The sequence below is a fragment of the Xiphophorus hellerii genome, chromosome 21 (assembly GCF_003331165.1).
Source record: "Xiphophorus hellerii strain 12219 chromosome 21, Xiphophorus_hellerii-4.1, whole genome shotgun sequence".
Classification (NCBI taxonomy): Eukaryota; Metazoa; Chordata; class Actinopteri; order Cyprinodontiformes; family Poeciliidae; genus Xiphophorus; species Xiphophorus hellerii.
This window is the reverse complement of record NC_045692.1, coordinates 12,395,791-12,410,696: the sequence shown is the minus strand read 5'-3', so window position 1 is coordinate 12,410,696 and position 14,906 is coordinate 12,395,791. Positions and strand designations below refer to the sequence as shown.

Below are 14,906 nucleotides of genomic sequence, written 5' to 3'. Positions count from 1 at the left end.
CCTGAAAAGTTCATCACTTCCAAGAAGGTTTTTTTTATTATTGTTATTTGGGAAGGCAACAGTCTTCTCTGTATCAAGAAAGAAAGAGAAAAAGAGAAAAGGGAGAGCAAAAAAAGGAGGGGAGGGAACGTTGCTTCTGCGTCACGTTACTTTAATTTCTTCTCCAGCTGCCAATGAAAACCATGAGAAGGGTTTTTTTTTTCTTCTTGCTTGGCTTAGCATCCTTGCCTTGGCAAACAGCACAACTAAAACCACACTTTGAACAAGTGTAATCTTTATACTGTACAGCATGTGACAAAGAGGACTTGCATTGATTTTACTTGTAAAATAACTTCCTTCCCACATCCCGATCAATCTAGGTGAAACATTCACTAATCTACACAAGAAGCTGGTGTGCAAGAACAAAACCTAACCTGCATCTACATGATAAAATGTTGACATGCAACCTTTTGTATTACCTTATTAACACAAAGTATGTCAAGATGGTGAGCAGAGTTGCACCACGAGGCAATTATAGTAATGTGTCAGTTGTCCTGTTTGCTTACTTGCATGTTCAGTCAATGGCAATATGCCAATGTGGTTTGCACATTCTAAGCACTCTGAGAAATTTATGGCTCTTCACTTGTCGGATGACGTTGAAGTGGAGATTCATGGTTCACAGAGTTCATAATTTCTAAATAATTTAACGGGCTATTCCAGTGTTTCTTTTTGGAGCCCAGACTCCATTCGACCATGTCTGGCTGAAAATTATAAATGTTGGGAGTCATTTGATTTGTATAATTCTGCATCAGATATATATATGTTTTATTTTTAGAGCCAATAGGTCCTGTTAGGTTCATCCAGTTATCGTTTTATTGTCTATACCCACTTATTCTTGGGTTATGGGGGACTTGACATGCAACCCTATTTCTTTATTTTAGTCTGTTACTTTTGACAAAAAACACAAGTTGAGTAATCTTTTTTTTATGTACATTATTGGAAATTGACCAAATATGTGACCATATTAGTTATCAAGATATAAATATACATATTACTTTAGAGTTTTCAGTCAGAATAGAATTGTTAGTTTGTTAAACTCAAACACATGTTCACCTGAGTGAAAATGTGAAAGCAAATATTTTTTTTTAAAAAAGAGGTAAACTTCATTTCCATGCCTAACGATGACTGAAAACACAAGAGTTGAAGACATGCATTACATGTCAGATGAGATTAATGTTTCAGTTATACACTTGTGCCTGTAAAATCCAATAAACCAAATCAAAGGATCAAGTTGTGCACTATAATGTTTGTCTTTGTGAGCTTAAGCAACACCCCTTTTGCTCATTTTCAATAAAATATCATTTCATCATCCTAAACAAGTTTTCTAGGAAGTTTAAACGTAAAAAAAAAACACACTAAAAAATGATGCTGCGTCTCATGTGACAAGGAGGGGCTGCGTTTTACCCCTGAGGCAAGCGCACTTCCTCCACTGTCCACTGCGAGAATAGACTATATAAACCTGCAAAAACGGACTCTTCCTGATACACTTACAAAGTCTGCAAAGAAGCAATCCATCGCTGCTTTGTCTCTCTGCGATCCGTCACAGAAGCTTTAGGAGCGATACTGCTCTGCCAACGCTGGCAAAGCCAACAGGAGGTCGCGACGCTCTATAAAAGGTAAAAGATTTTTTTAATCTTCTTTGCCATATGGCATCATAAGCTTGTCTGGATGCCTCGGATTAAAATCTTGCTTTGTGGGTTTATTTTCAGAAACATTCCGTCTGCAGTTTCCTTGAAATCGAACATGAAACTCCAGTTATTTGCCACAGATTTACTACTTCTGTGCATATCTTGGGGAGCAAGTGCGCTGGCAACGAGCATACCTGCTGCGTCAACGTTCGCGCCAGGTGCCAACATCACCGGGCTTGGCGCGGCGCGCGGCCACGGAGAAGGCGAAACAGTTTCCAAAACCAGAAGGAAGCGGTATATTAGTCAGAATGACATGATTGCCATCCTCGATTACCACAACAAAGTCAGAGGCAGAGTGTTTCCTCCCGCCTCCAATATGGAATACATGGTGAATCAAAGCTTTCATTCAAACATTTTCTTCTTTTAGTCCAAGCAGGACCAGCCTATGAAACTGGTTGCAAACTGGCAGTAAAACCTGGACAAAACAGCAGTGATAAGTTAGACATTACAGTAAAAAATGTGTAGTTTCAATGCAGATGTTATTGTACCAGGAAACATTTCTTCCCTGTTCCATTATCTGCAATTGAAATATAACAGTATTGTCTTTTCCACTGTTTGAAATTCTTGTATGTCCTCCAAATCATTTTCAATGAGTGTCATAAGACAGCACTATGGGATTGCTTTAAGAATCCTTCTAGAGAAAACCCTTCTTAATTATTTTGGATTTCTATGATTGATTTCTTTGCCTCCAATATATGACTGTGTTTAGGTGTGGGATGAGACTTTGGCCAAAACAGCAGAGGACTGGGCACATGCTTGTCTTTGGGAACATGGACCTCCTCATCTTCTCAGGTTCCTGGGTCAAAACCTCTCAGTCAGGACAGGACGGTGAGTGACCTTAGACTACTCTTTGCTCACATCTGCTGCTCCTCTCAGGATGGAACGCTTTCTCAGCAGTAATGGTCATTTTATTGTTGCCTCCTTCTTGGTTCTCCTAAAGGTTTGTGAACTGTGACCTGCAGACTGCTGTAGGAAGGCTTCTGTGACCCTTTCTATAAACAAAACAAAACAAAAAAATATGTAGTTTTAGCCATGACCCATGAAGACGAAAAGCCCAGGCCTGTAGTCGGTCTTGAGTTTTCATTTTTTACCTCCATGTAAGCCTAAACTTTCAGATTTTATTGAGATGCAACTCAAATCCAACATTTTAAGTAAAACTAAAAGTCAACAACATTTTTGTTGCTATCTGTCTCTACATGCCAAAACACCAGATAAAGTTTAAAGTGACAGTAATCACATAGACTTTCTGAATGATATTTTATGTAAATAAGCAGTAAAAATGGTGCACTAAAGTATAAATAGTCATAGTAATTCATATTTCAACTATTAATCCACAAAGCACTTGTAATGTGCGTGGGACACATTGGCTGGGCTGGGAGTGGCTAAAGTGTAAGACACACCTGATCTGATTTGGCATTCGACCCAATTTTTAATCGGACCGGATGACATATGTACCAATTAGAACCTGTTAGAGTTAAGGCCAAGACACATTGTTTGGGTCCAACTCTTCACATTCTGATCTGATTTTTTTTTTTTTCCTAACATGCAGGCTCCGATTTGATCACTGAGGACTATTTTGGTTGGACACAGACAGAGTTTTAAGGAATCACTAGTGCTCTGCGAGCCTCTTTTAACTTTAGTGTTTTCTAATTGCTGCATATATCCAACACAATTTTCTTTTGGATGTGATGCCAAATCAGAAACCATGTATATCTTGGTCAGAACTACACAGCAGTCTGACAGGAATGTCATGAGTGTCACAGGAAGTGAGACACATGGAAAAGTAAAATGCATATGCTTTAAGGGAATATACAAAGTACATTTTTTTACTCCCATAAAATCAGCAAACTGAGTGTGAGGAGCTCAAAAGTATAGAAAAACATTTAGGAGTGAAACGGCAACCTTGCTTGAGGTTGTTCAAATGGCAACTGTCAGACCAATTTGTAGTTATGCTGTCTAGATTTTCAGTATATATTCTTGTGTGAATATTCAATCTTGCAAGTATGATCAAGAACGCTCCATCGAGTCACAGCGTTTTTATCAGGATCAGAGCATGGAGAGTCGGACGCAAGTGGTGTATCTTGACCTTAGGCCACCTGCTCTCTCCTGTTCAACTTCTTTCTGTCAAAGAGCATCTAGACATGATTGCAGTTCAATTATCTCTGCTGCATTTACTTCAACTTAACCATGAACACTTGCACAGTTAAACTAGAGTGTTTTATCACCCCATGTTTTATCATGTTTGTAAGAAAGATACAGCAGGTCGGATATCAACCCCTTATGGACTTTTATCAGAACCACACTTGAAAAATAAATCCTCAAGTAAACATTTTATGAAGATAGGGAACATCTTTTTGCTACAAAAGGTTCTACTCTTTAAAAAAAAAGCCTAACTCTTCAGGCAAAATATTAAAATTTTTCACCCCATGTTTTATCATGAGGTGATAAAACACCCCATGTTTTATCACCGCTCACCCATGACACAAGCTAAACATTATGAGATGTCAAGGAGACGGACATTATCTTTTCTAGTTTGCAGCAGCCTACACTAGCAGTTCACTTTGTTGTTCATGTTGGAAGCATGTGGTGCTGTGATTTTTCTAGGTAACCAGGAAAACTCAAAGTGGAGTTTTAGCTAGATAAGTATTTTCAAATGAATCAGTTCCACCTGATTGATAGAAGCAACGAAAAGAGCACAGAGGGAAATTATATTCTACTGTAAATAAGTGGGGCTCCTAAGGTATGCTTTCAAATGTGAGGGGGACACGTCTGCTTCACACATAAATATTACGATGCCCATGTATTAACCATGAAACCACAAAGTCAGTGTTTGTTAACATAAAAACAATAATCTGAGACATTTCTCAGATAGGTCAGATTAGACCAGATGTGACAGGATGGGATTAGATGGGATGAGATTAAGGGGTTTGGGAAGAAAACACAGAAACCAAAATAGCAAATCATTTACAAACACTCCAAACGCTAAATGAACACACATTCAGTTTGTCTGTATTCTGCTCACAGCTATCGGTCCATCCTCCAGCTGGTGAAGCCCTGGTACGATGAAGTGAAAGATTATTCATTTCCATACCCCCGTGACTGCAACCCAAGGTGCCCTCTTCGATGCTATGGGCCCATGTGTACCCACTACACACAGGTACAAAGATATCTATCAAGCATTTTTTTTAACTAGTAAAACTCCTGCAGCTATGATTGTAATCAAATTCTTTCTCGTTGATTTTTGCAGATGGTCTGGGCAACATCTAACAAAATCGGTTGTGCTGTCCACACGTGCCACAATATGAATGTATGGGGTGCTGTGTGGAAAAGGGCAACATATTTAGTCTGCAACTATTCACCAAAGTAAGTACACTGTACATCAAGTGGGGGGGTTATATTTCATAACCTGATTTAGGGTTTATTCACAGTGCAGAAAGTCTTTTTGATTTATGAAGTATGCCCATTATATTCTGTGCTGAGTTATAAAATGCCACCCATGGTGATGAAGGGTAACCTGCATTACCAGAGGAAAATGAAGAAAATGCAGGGCCAAACTTGTGACTCACTCATGATCTGGTTTGGAACATACAGCACAGAAGAGACATTTAATTTAGATGTAATCCCACTTTCCTGTCAGCAGAAGTCACTGTTGTCACCTTTAAAAGGTTCAACATTTGTGAGTAATTCCTGCTTGACATGCATATAATGAATGAATGAGAGGTATTAGAATACAGTTCCTTTTTATTTTTAGTTGGGTCGTTTTGCCAAATGCATGGGTCTGCAACTGAAGTCCTTGAGTGCCACTGTCCTGCGACGTTTGGTTGCTTCCCTGCTCCAAGACGCCTGAATCAAATGAATGGTTCATAACTAGACCCTTGAAAAACTTGCTGACATGTCAAGGAGGTAATTTGGATTTGCTGAAGAAGGGATGGATCCAGCTATTTACATATTAATTGAGGGAAGGAGGTGGTGTTGCAGTGTGGGCTGCTCTCTACAGGGGATGGTGGCTGATGATTGTAACAACACTGTCAGCAACATAAACTGTCCTAAAACGAGACCACAATTATGACTGTTAGAGTTTGCAATAAATAATCTTTCTATATCAAAACTGCCCAAAAGCAGAACATGTGCAGCATTTCTGCTCACAATAACTGCTATTTTCAGATAACTGATCTAAAAATTTTTCTTGCTTTTTAAACAACCTTTTTTTTTGGACATTTTCTGCTACACTTTCTGTTCCTTATAAGCGTTTCATACAGGAAGATCTTCAGTGTGCATCACCTCCTTCCTTCACTTCGAGCGTAAATACACCTCTGCATATTTGTAAGACAGATACAGCAGGTCGGATATCAACCCCTTATGGACTTTTATCAGAACCTCACTTGAAAAATAAATCCTCAAGTAAACATTTTATGAAGATAGGGAACATCTTTTTGCTACAAAAGGTTCTACTCTTTAAAAAAAAGGCCTAACTCTTCAGGCAAGATATTAAAATTTTTGCTTGTGTGTCTAATAATAAAGTAGCTCTTTAAGAATGTTTTCAGTCTTGTTCATTCAACCTTGTCTATTTTAACCATTGACTGCACAGTTGTTTGATTCATTAAAATTATGTATTATTCAAACATACTTGCAACAAAGGTGCTATAGGCAACCAAAAGACTTAAGTAGCTTGATGTTTGATGCAATATCAGTTTCTTTTACACACTACTTTTATTGCCTTTTTGTAACCACTGTATTCACTGTGAGTGTTTTTGGCTTTTTAGGGGTAACTGGATTGGAGAAGCTCCTTATAAAGTTGGCGTCCCATGTTCCGCCTGCCCTCCCAGCTACGGGGGATCATGCAGCAACAATATGTGCTTCCCAGCGCTCAAGACTAACTACCTGCACTGGTTCAAATAAACACAACCAACATGAGCCGACAACCCACAGTACCACAAAGACATTGTTTTTTTTTGTTTTTTTAATCAAGTAAGGATTTGCACAACAGTTGAGCAAAAATGCTTTTCTGTATATATGGGCTTATTTAAGGAAAGACGTATACAACTGAAGGCACCTGATGATTTTAGTGACTTGTGAATAATCTGTAAATGAGTCATGTTCTCTTTTGTCAGTTTCCTACATAAATTAGAAATGATGAAATACATAAATATATTTATATGACAAATGGGTCATTTTAACAGTGCTTACTTTATGCGGTATTAAAACCCATTGACAATGTGGTATTTATAGCAGCCATCACAGCTCCTCATTTCAGTTCACTTTGGTGCTACAGGTATCACCTTCATGATGGGTGCTCTGCCTACACAAAAATGTTTTGATCAAACAGGACCAAAGCGTTTGACCTAAGAGGGGAACCTCCACTTGCAGCGTTTTCATGCCAACAGTGACTTGCCAAGTTCACTAATTTATCATAACTTGCCGGCTTTAGGTTGAGTTGTCTCGGATTTTTAAGCTAGGCCTACCTTTCTGTCACAATCCAGTTCTGGCTTCAGTCTCTTGTGACCATGGTGCATGCATTAAATAAAGCTGACTGGAAAGACATAGTTTTGTAGGCTGATGTCAGCTCAGGAAAACACTTGTGTTTTGAAAGACCTCCTGAAATATTAAGCAGTACATTTTCAGTTTTAATCTGCACTAATTCACCTCAATGTCATATCAATGACAATCCTTTGGGGCATTTTCACAGATTTTATTCACATATTTTGTATTTATGTTAGACATAGGTCTGACACATATCTGCTCTGTGATAACATAATATATCACCATGTAAGTTTACTGGTTTATTACATTCCTTCATGTGTATTGATGTTGTTTATATTTTGATATGATCACTCATTTAGGATTCAGGCACTCAAGTGCACCTTAATTGTTTGTAAATTTCTAAAATAGCAAAAAAATAAAAAGAGTGTTTTTTGAATGTGTACATAATCATACCTTGACTATGTTAAAAAAAAAGGTTAAACCGTAAGTTATTCATTTTTGTATGTTTAAGTTATATTAATTTTGTATTGTTTTGTGAAATGGTAGCATATATTCGACATACTGAAGAGTACAAAAATAGGAAGAATCACATTTTCAGCACTGACAGTTTTTAAATCAGCAATGATATTAATGCTGTAATGTCAGTTTTTTATGTGTTGGACTTGTATTAAAATGTTTAATTTTATCGTTCATTTTTTTGTCTGTTTTTAACAGTGCTGTAGGGTTCTGGGTTAATGTTTTCTATGAAGTGTGTTCAGTCTTATTTCTATTTAAAATTGGGATGATACTGTGTTTTTTGTGAGGTTTTTTGTTACAATTTTCTTCCTCTTTTTCTATGGAAAGAAAGTTATAGTAAGTTAATAGTTTATATAATATTTGAGAGGAATTGATATATAAAAAAACTAATGAAAACCATCTAACTTAATGTGGATGTAAAACAGTAAATGTTTTGTTTTTTTAATGTCCTTTGCTATATTTATATCCTAACTAACAGAATGACAGCAGACAGATCAAAACCAATGAGAACTCATCTTAGCAAGTATGGAAACAATTCCTGTTCCTAAGAAACATCAGGATTGTTGGACTGCCATAGCATTTTCCACTCTGTCTTGAAGGTAAATATCATTGTCATCATCATACTCATCATAACCATCAAGTTTATTTTTATAGCACATTTCAGAAACAAGGCAATTCAAAATGCTTTTCATGATAAAAACAAAACAAAAAAAAGAAAATATTACATTGTAGTAGTAAAATAAAAAAGTGATGAAAAGTTGCAATCTAGACTAAAACTATTCATGTTCCAGTTATTATTCAAAGTCAGCTCTAAGCAAGATTAGATTAGTGATCAGCATTGCTTTAAACAAATTCAGAGTTCCAGCACCTTTGCAATTTTTTTGGAAGTTGTAGCATATTAGTGGAGCTTAACAACCTGGTCCTGCCTCAGTCCTGGGGATAAAAAGTAGACTGAGCTGTTGAAGGCTGATACAACAACAATGCATTTTGGTGCTAAGCCATTAAGTGATTTATTAACCACTGAAAGCATTTTATTTTATTTTTTTACCCCTCAAGGGGGTCTTTTGTGGGCTCTAGTGCCCCTTATGTGATAGTAGGCTGACAGGAAACAGGGAAGGAGAGGGGGGAAGACATGCGGCAAATGTCGTCGGGTCCGGGAGTCGAACCCGCGACGGCCGCGTCGAGGACTCAAGGCCTCCAAATACGGGTCGCGCTAACCCCTACACCACCACGGCACACCCTGAAAGCATTTTAAAGTCTGTCCTCTGAACTTTAGGGAGCCAGTGTAAGAATTGCAGAACTGGGATGAAGATGGAACCTCAGGTACCCCACTGATGAAAAGTTGCCTTCATCAGAAGAAGTCACTGGTCTTCTTTGTCCCCTTCTTCCTGCTCTGTTTGCCGTGGCATCCAGAGGGAGATGTCGGTGTTGCTGGTTGGATGATGCCAGCTGGAAGGATGGTTACAGCATGTCTGCATCCCTTTTCGAATGTGGGTTCACTATCACTTTAGTTGGTTGGGTAGTGACAATTAATGGTGTTTACAACTGGGCTGATCTTGCAGTATCAATGGGTGTATAACAGCTGCTTGAGGCTTTTTAACTGGTGAGTTTGTCCTGTTCTAGTGTTGGGACAGGGATTCAGTGTGGTTCTATGGCATGTGTTGTGTTGCATCTGTGTGCAGTGACTGGGTTAATGTCATGCATTACATTGAAAATCCAACCAAAAGGAATAACATTTTTGAAGGAGCTCGCATTAAGACCAAAAACAGTTAATCACTCAAGGAGAAATGGTGAAATACAGCACATTTCCAGCCACCAGTACCTGGAGCAATAAATTCAAGTGGACCATGTAGTACTATTACCTACTTCCAGCATTTACCGTGGCAACTGTCACACATCTGTATACTCTTGAGGTAAACGTCTTTCCCTGATAGCTCATCTGACTCACTGACCTGTTTTTGTTGAACCAGTTTCCCCTGAAGTAAGAACGTGATGAAATGTTTATTTGAAAAGAAGACCGAGACTTCACATGGGTCATGGCAGACTGACAGACAGCAGTGGGTGATTTTAGGGTGGTTCATTTCCAAGTCTACAAGGGGTTATTACATTCCAGTTGTGCTGAGAGGACAGAAAAGTAGTTTCTAGAAAGTAGTGATTAATAAAACAAAAAGAAAGAAGGGATAATAAGTGAGGAGGGAAGTTTTTCTCGGACTATTTTAGTCAACTGTTTCGAAAAGGCAAGATTTCTCCTTTTTTTAGCTGACAGAATGGGCTCCAGTGTTTGATGCGTTTTGTGGTCGCAGGTGGTATCCCACATACCTTGATTGTGATGAGTGAATATTTGAGCTGCAACACAAAGTGGTGTTCCTTCTGAATCCCCAAACCTTGTACCAAAATCTTCCAAAACATAACTATTGGAACACCTAATTATCACAGGGGGCTGCCAGCTTCTTATATGGAAAAAATGCAACATAAACTCTATCAGGGTTTAACAGTGGACAAAGACTTTAAAAAAAATTGTTTTAATTGGTGCTTGTGGAACCCTCTCCAAATGCCGCCCTGGGCATCTACCCTTGTTGCCGCAGCTGATCTGCCTCTTTGATAATTCAGCTGTGTTGACGCAGAGCAAGGGCTGCCATAGGAAATGTCGGTACCCTCAAGGTCAGGAATAAATCATGTTGAACTGCGTTAAATGTTTAGGCCATGACATAATAATTACAGTGTTTACATTTGTTATCAAGTCAATCAGCATGAACATATTAAGTTTTTTGGCTTAATCTAATAATAGAATTTATGACTATAAACACTTCACTTTTACAAATCATGTTTCATGCACTGACAAATACAACATGCTGGCACTTTGGACACCTATAGTGGGACACTTCTCTGCTGATTGTTGCACAGCTGCATCAAATCTTCTCTTATTCTACTGTAAGTGTACTCTACAACCTCTCTGCCCTCCGTGACTTCACAGAATGCTTCAAAACTTGGCTTCGCTGTTCCTCCAGAGGGTTATTGGAGGAGATTTCTCTCTAATTCATTGTATTTTTTCTCTTTTTTTATATTCATTCCCCTCTTGGATGCACAACAGCTATGTTTGTTTAGCTCCCTCTTGCAGTTCTGCCAGCGGAAATGCACCCCATACCCTGAGCAAGCCTTACTTTATATCCCTCCCATATCCTTCTTTGGCAAAGCAGCTCTGCAGCATTAAATAGAGCTATACAAGTATACAAAACCTTTTTCAATGTTTGAAAAAACTGTCAAAATTCTTCTCCACAAAAGTTAACATATGTTTACTGTAGAAATACGTTGAATTTGCATCTTAAAAGGCTTTTAAAATTGCACAAACTGATTTCATGATACCTTTTCTGCGCAGGTCAGGTTGTTGAGAGTCTCCGAAAATTGGATCTCAGCTTCTTGACTAATGTCATGAGATTTTGTTAAATAAATGTATAAGCATGTGAAACTTTTACTGCTATTAATATATAAATGTCTTTCAGCAAAAAGTAAGTTGGGTTTTTTTTTTTGTATCTGTTCTTGTAAATTGGGTGCCGTTACCTCAAACAAAGAGTAAAATATAAAAATTTTCAGCTACACAGATCATTTTGTGGTCTTTCTGACTCTCCGTTGTCTATTTTAGTTTTTGATGCTGTTTATTTAGGATGAGGTTTTTATAATATGTGGGTAATATGGGTCATTTCGCTGAGCTTATTATGGCTAGATTTATATGGACTCCGTGTGCTTGAAGCACGCAAGCATCTGACGATGTTTCTTGCAATCTGCCACAATGAAATAGGATACAGTTTAAGCTCAATGGCTTATGTTATGGTCCCTTTTCTTGTCTGGTGATTTTCCTTCGAAAATGCTCCAGTAAAATATAAATAAAAGCATACCTGACATACTTCGGTGTAGATACTGCTTGCTAGAGCAGAGAATGTAAGCTGCTCTTATGTCATAAAAGTGTATAGTCTATAATCAACCTCATATGTGGCAGTAAAGGTAATCGTATGTTGTGAGCCTAACACATTAGAGCCTCAGAGGACAAGAATAAACCTAAAACATCATGTCTTATGCTGAAATAAAACTAGATTTGACCCCTATGGTTTAGTCTATGAACCCAAACTAAAGCACATTTGGCCCAAGTTCAGTTTTTGCCCTCTTGCAGTCTTTCTCGTGGACAAGCCCATGAGGGGCCTCCTTGCAGGGACTTCAGCAAAGCGACATCCTGCAGCTGCAAGATCCTGGCCAAAATCAATGTCCTCTCAGAAGCACAGTGCTGGGAAACTGGTGCTTAATCAGATGGGCTTCGTCCTTTTGCTCTCAACTCAGTTTCATGCCAAGCTTAGAGAGACTTTGAACCTGCTCACTGATTTCAATGCTCCTATGTCTTGTCCTAAGGACTTATATGAAGTCTGTTTCCTCATTCTTCTTTGTCAGATTGGATCTCTGAGCATCAATTTTCTTTGCAAACATTCTTCATCAGATTTCTTAGTATGAATTGATTTGAACCAGCCTATTGTAGCTTTTTCCAAAACATTTAGACTCATTGACCTGTCAGAGAGTACGTTTCTGTCATCAATCATTTGCAAACTCAAAAAAAGTCTTCTTCTGGTATGTCTCTGTATTTACCTTCCCCCACCTTCACATGAATGCTAATCAGCTTCACTGTTTATGCTAAGTTAAAGATCCCCACTGCATGATCCTGCCACTATTATCTTTCCTTCTACTTCTACACATATCTGCCATGTTGTAGGTTGTTGGACCCAACTGCAAGCACATGGCAGGCAGAGTCATGAGAAAATCCGAGATTTGATAAATACTCCAAAACATACATAAATAAGAATGGCAGGAAAGAAACCTAAACCATAAGACAAAGAGCACGGACACATGACAGAAACAAACATCTTGCAAGGAATCAAAGAAAGTGGGAGCATAAATATACTGGAAGGATTAATTAGAGGAACAAAGAGCTGGTGAGTCCAATAAACTAAATGAGTAACAGCTGTGTGGGAGCATGAACTCATTTACAGAGAGACTCACCAGAGATGAGATATGAAGACTGTAAAGCAAAAGATGAGAAAGAAAGATAAGCACAAGAAGAGTGGGTAAAATAATGACTGAACACATGAGGAAAAAAAACAAAGAACTCATAAAAGGCTCAAAGCCATTAATGTGACAAAAGCACTGTGTATGTAGGCCAACAATGTTAACTTTGGCCTCATTTAAAAAGAGCATTGACATTGTTTATTGTCCCATACATGACTTGTTGTGGCAAACTATAAACTTCTTGCGGTTTTCTATCAACAATAGCTTTGTCATTTCCATTCTTCCTTAACGGCCAGATTGTAGAGTGCAGGACTGGACTTTATTCCGTCATTCTCCCACCTGAGCTGTGGATATCAGCAGCAGCTCCAGAATCCTCATTGGAGGATGAATGTGGGTCTGTACTGGCAGTTTAGGTGGAAGACTGTGTCTTGGTTGCAGTTATATCATTATTTACCCATACTTTGATGACGAGTTAAACAATGCTATGTGAGATGTTCAAAGTTTTGGAATATTGCTTACAGCCCAAGGCCACTTTAAGCCCCACAATTTTATCATTGACATTTCTTGTGTTTTCTTTTGTTTTTGAAGATGCTGTTTGTTAGCTGATGTCTAACTAACATCAGATCTTCACACAACAGCTGAATTTATACTGTGAGTAAGTGGCACACAGGTGAACTCAATTTACCAATTAGAGGATCTCATTTAGGCATGTCAGGGTGAAAGGGGCTAAATACAACACAAAGCCACACATTTCATATTTACTTAGAAAATAAATCGACACCCCTGAATCATTCCCTTCTGCTTGCACATATGCAACGTTTTGTGTTGGTCATTGTACAATTCAGTCAGTTTTTGTTTATTTTGCTGAGAGATGTTCAGCATCCAGTTTAGCAGGCCAACATTCAAATCAAATACAACGAAACACAAGACGGTTCCATTCCACCCACAATATATCAAGTGACGTCAAAGAAAAAAGCTTTAGGCATTACGACGAGATTTCTTTGCCTTTCTTGGTTTTAGTTGCAAGTTGCAACACTGTCAACATGCATTTCAGTTTACCTAAAGGCAAACTGGAACTATGTAAAATGAAATCTTTGGATGGAGTTTTTTGATTTCTCCACTGTTTACACAGTTACACAATTTCTCCCAGGTCCTAAATCTCCTATCTTAACAAGGATGGGTTCTTCCTTACATGGTAAAAAGCTGGGGAGGGTGGCAGCAGTTTAATTCATCACAATGAACTAATATTGAACTGGAACTCCAGCTTATTCACATCGTCTGACCTGCTGGTTTTGAGAAGTGTTTTATCGTGAAAGGACACTGACACCTGCTGGTTAGGGGAACCCTTTGTCTTTTTTTGTTCCTATAAATATATAGATGTTTCCAGAAAACTTTCCTTCAGACGTCTTAAGATTTTTGAGTGAAAACTAGTTGAGTATTAGAAGTACCTATGATTTCACTCACCTTAGCAAAAGTGTGGTTCCATCTAAATAAAATTAACCCTGAATCACGACGCTTTCACTGACATATTTGACTGAAGTACGGTTCTGGTTTGGTGATGTTCTGTGGGGCTTTTTGTGCCAAACATACTTTTTTTTGTGGCCCAGAAGTTCAAGTTCAGGTTAATCAAACTGTGTTATATTGATGCAGGCCCCGATCTTTTCCTTGGAAGAAACAACTCCTGAGCTGAGATATGTGGGGAATAAAGGAGACTATTCTCACATTCACATCTAGAACAAAACCAGCATTAACCAGAAATTCCAGAAGCTCCTTCGGTATTGCTGCCAACCAGACTCTTGGCAGACTCCCTGGTCCATTTCCATCTAGTCTTTTCAGCCACCATGGCAAAATATCTACTTTAATTATGTCACTGCTGTTCATATTCTCAATAAGATCATTTTTATCCTTTGCAACCTGTCTGCAAATGTTTTGTTAAACGATATACAGTTTTATTTAACCAGATTGACTAAAACTGATGGCAGATGCTGAAGATGAATGGATGCTAAAAAATATTCAAAAGGTGCTTCAATAAAGTATTGTATCCCTCTTGTTCCAATTTCTTTGTGTGTTATTTTCCTTTCCAACAGATTTACTTGTTTCTCGGTTTAATAATAATAAAAAAACCTTCTTGCAAAT

The 14,906-nt window shown here is 38.2% G+C and overlaps 1 protein-coding gene across 1 annotated transcript; it reads left to right on the top strand.

Moving 5' to 3' along the window:
- Positions 1-1,455: 1,455 nt before the first annotated feature.
- On the top strand, positions 1,456-7,900 carry pi15a (peptidase inhibitor 15a). The gene is made up of 6 exons (XM_032552224.1): positions 1,456-1,655; positions 1,749-2,055; positions 2,437-2,555; positions 4,752-4,884; positions 4,975-5,090; positions 6,491-7,900. The coding sequence occupies exons 2-6, from the start codon at positions 1,783-1,785 to the stop codon at positions 6,624-6,626; spliced, it is 777 nt and encodes a 258-aa protein (XP_032408115.1). The 5' UTR covers positions 1,456-1,655; positions 1,749-1,782; the 3' UTR covers positions 6,627-7,900.
- The last annotated feature ends 7,006 nt before the right edge of the window (positions 7,901-14,906 follow it).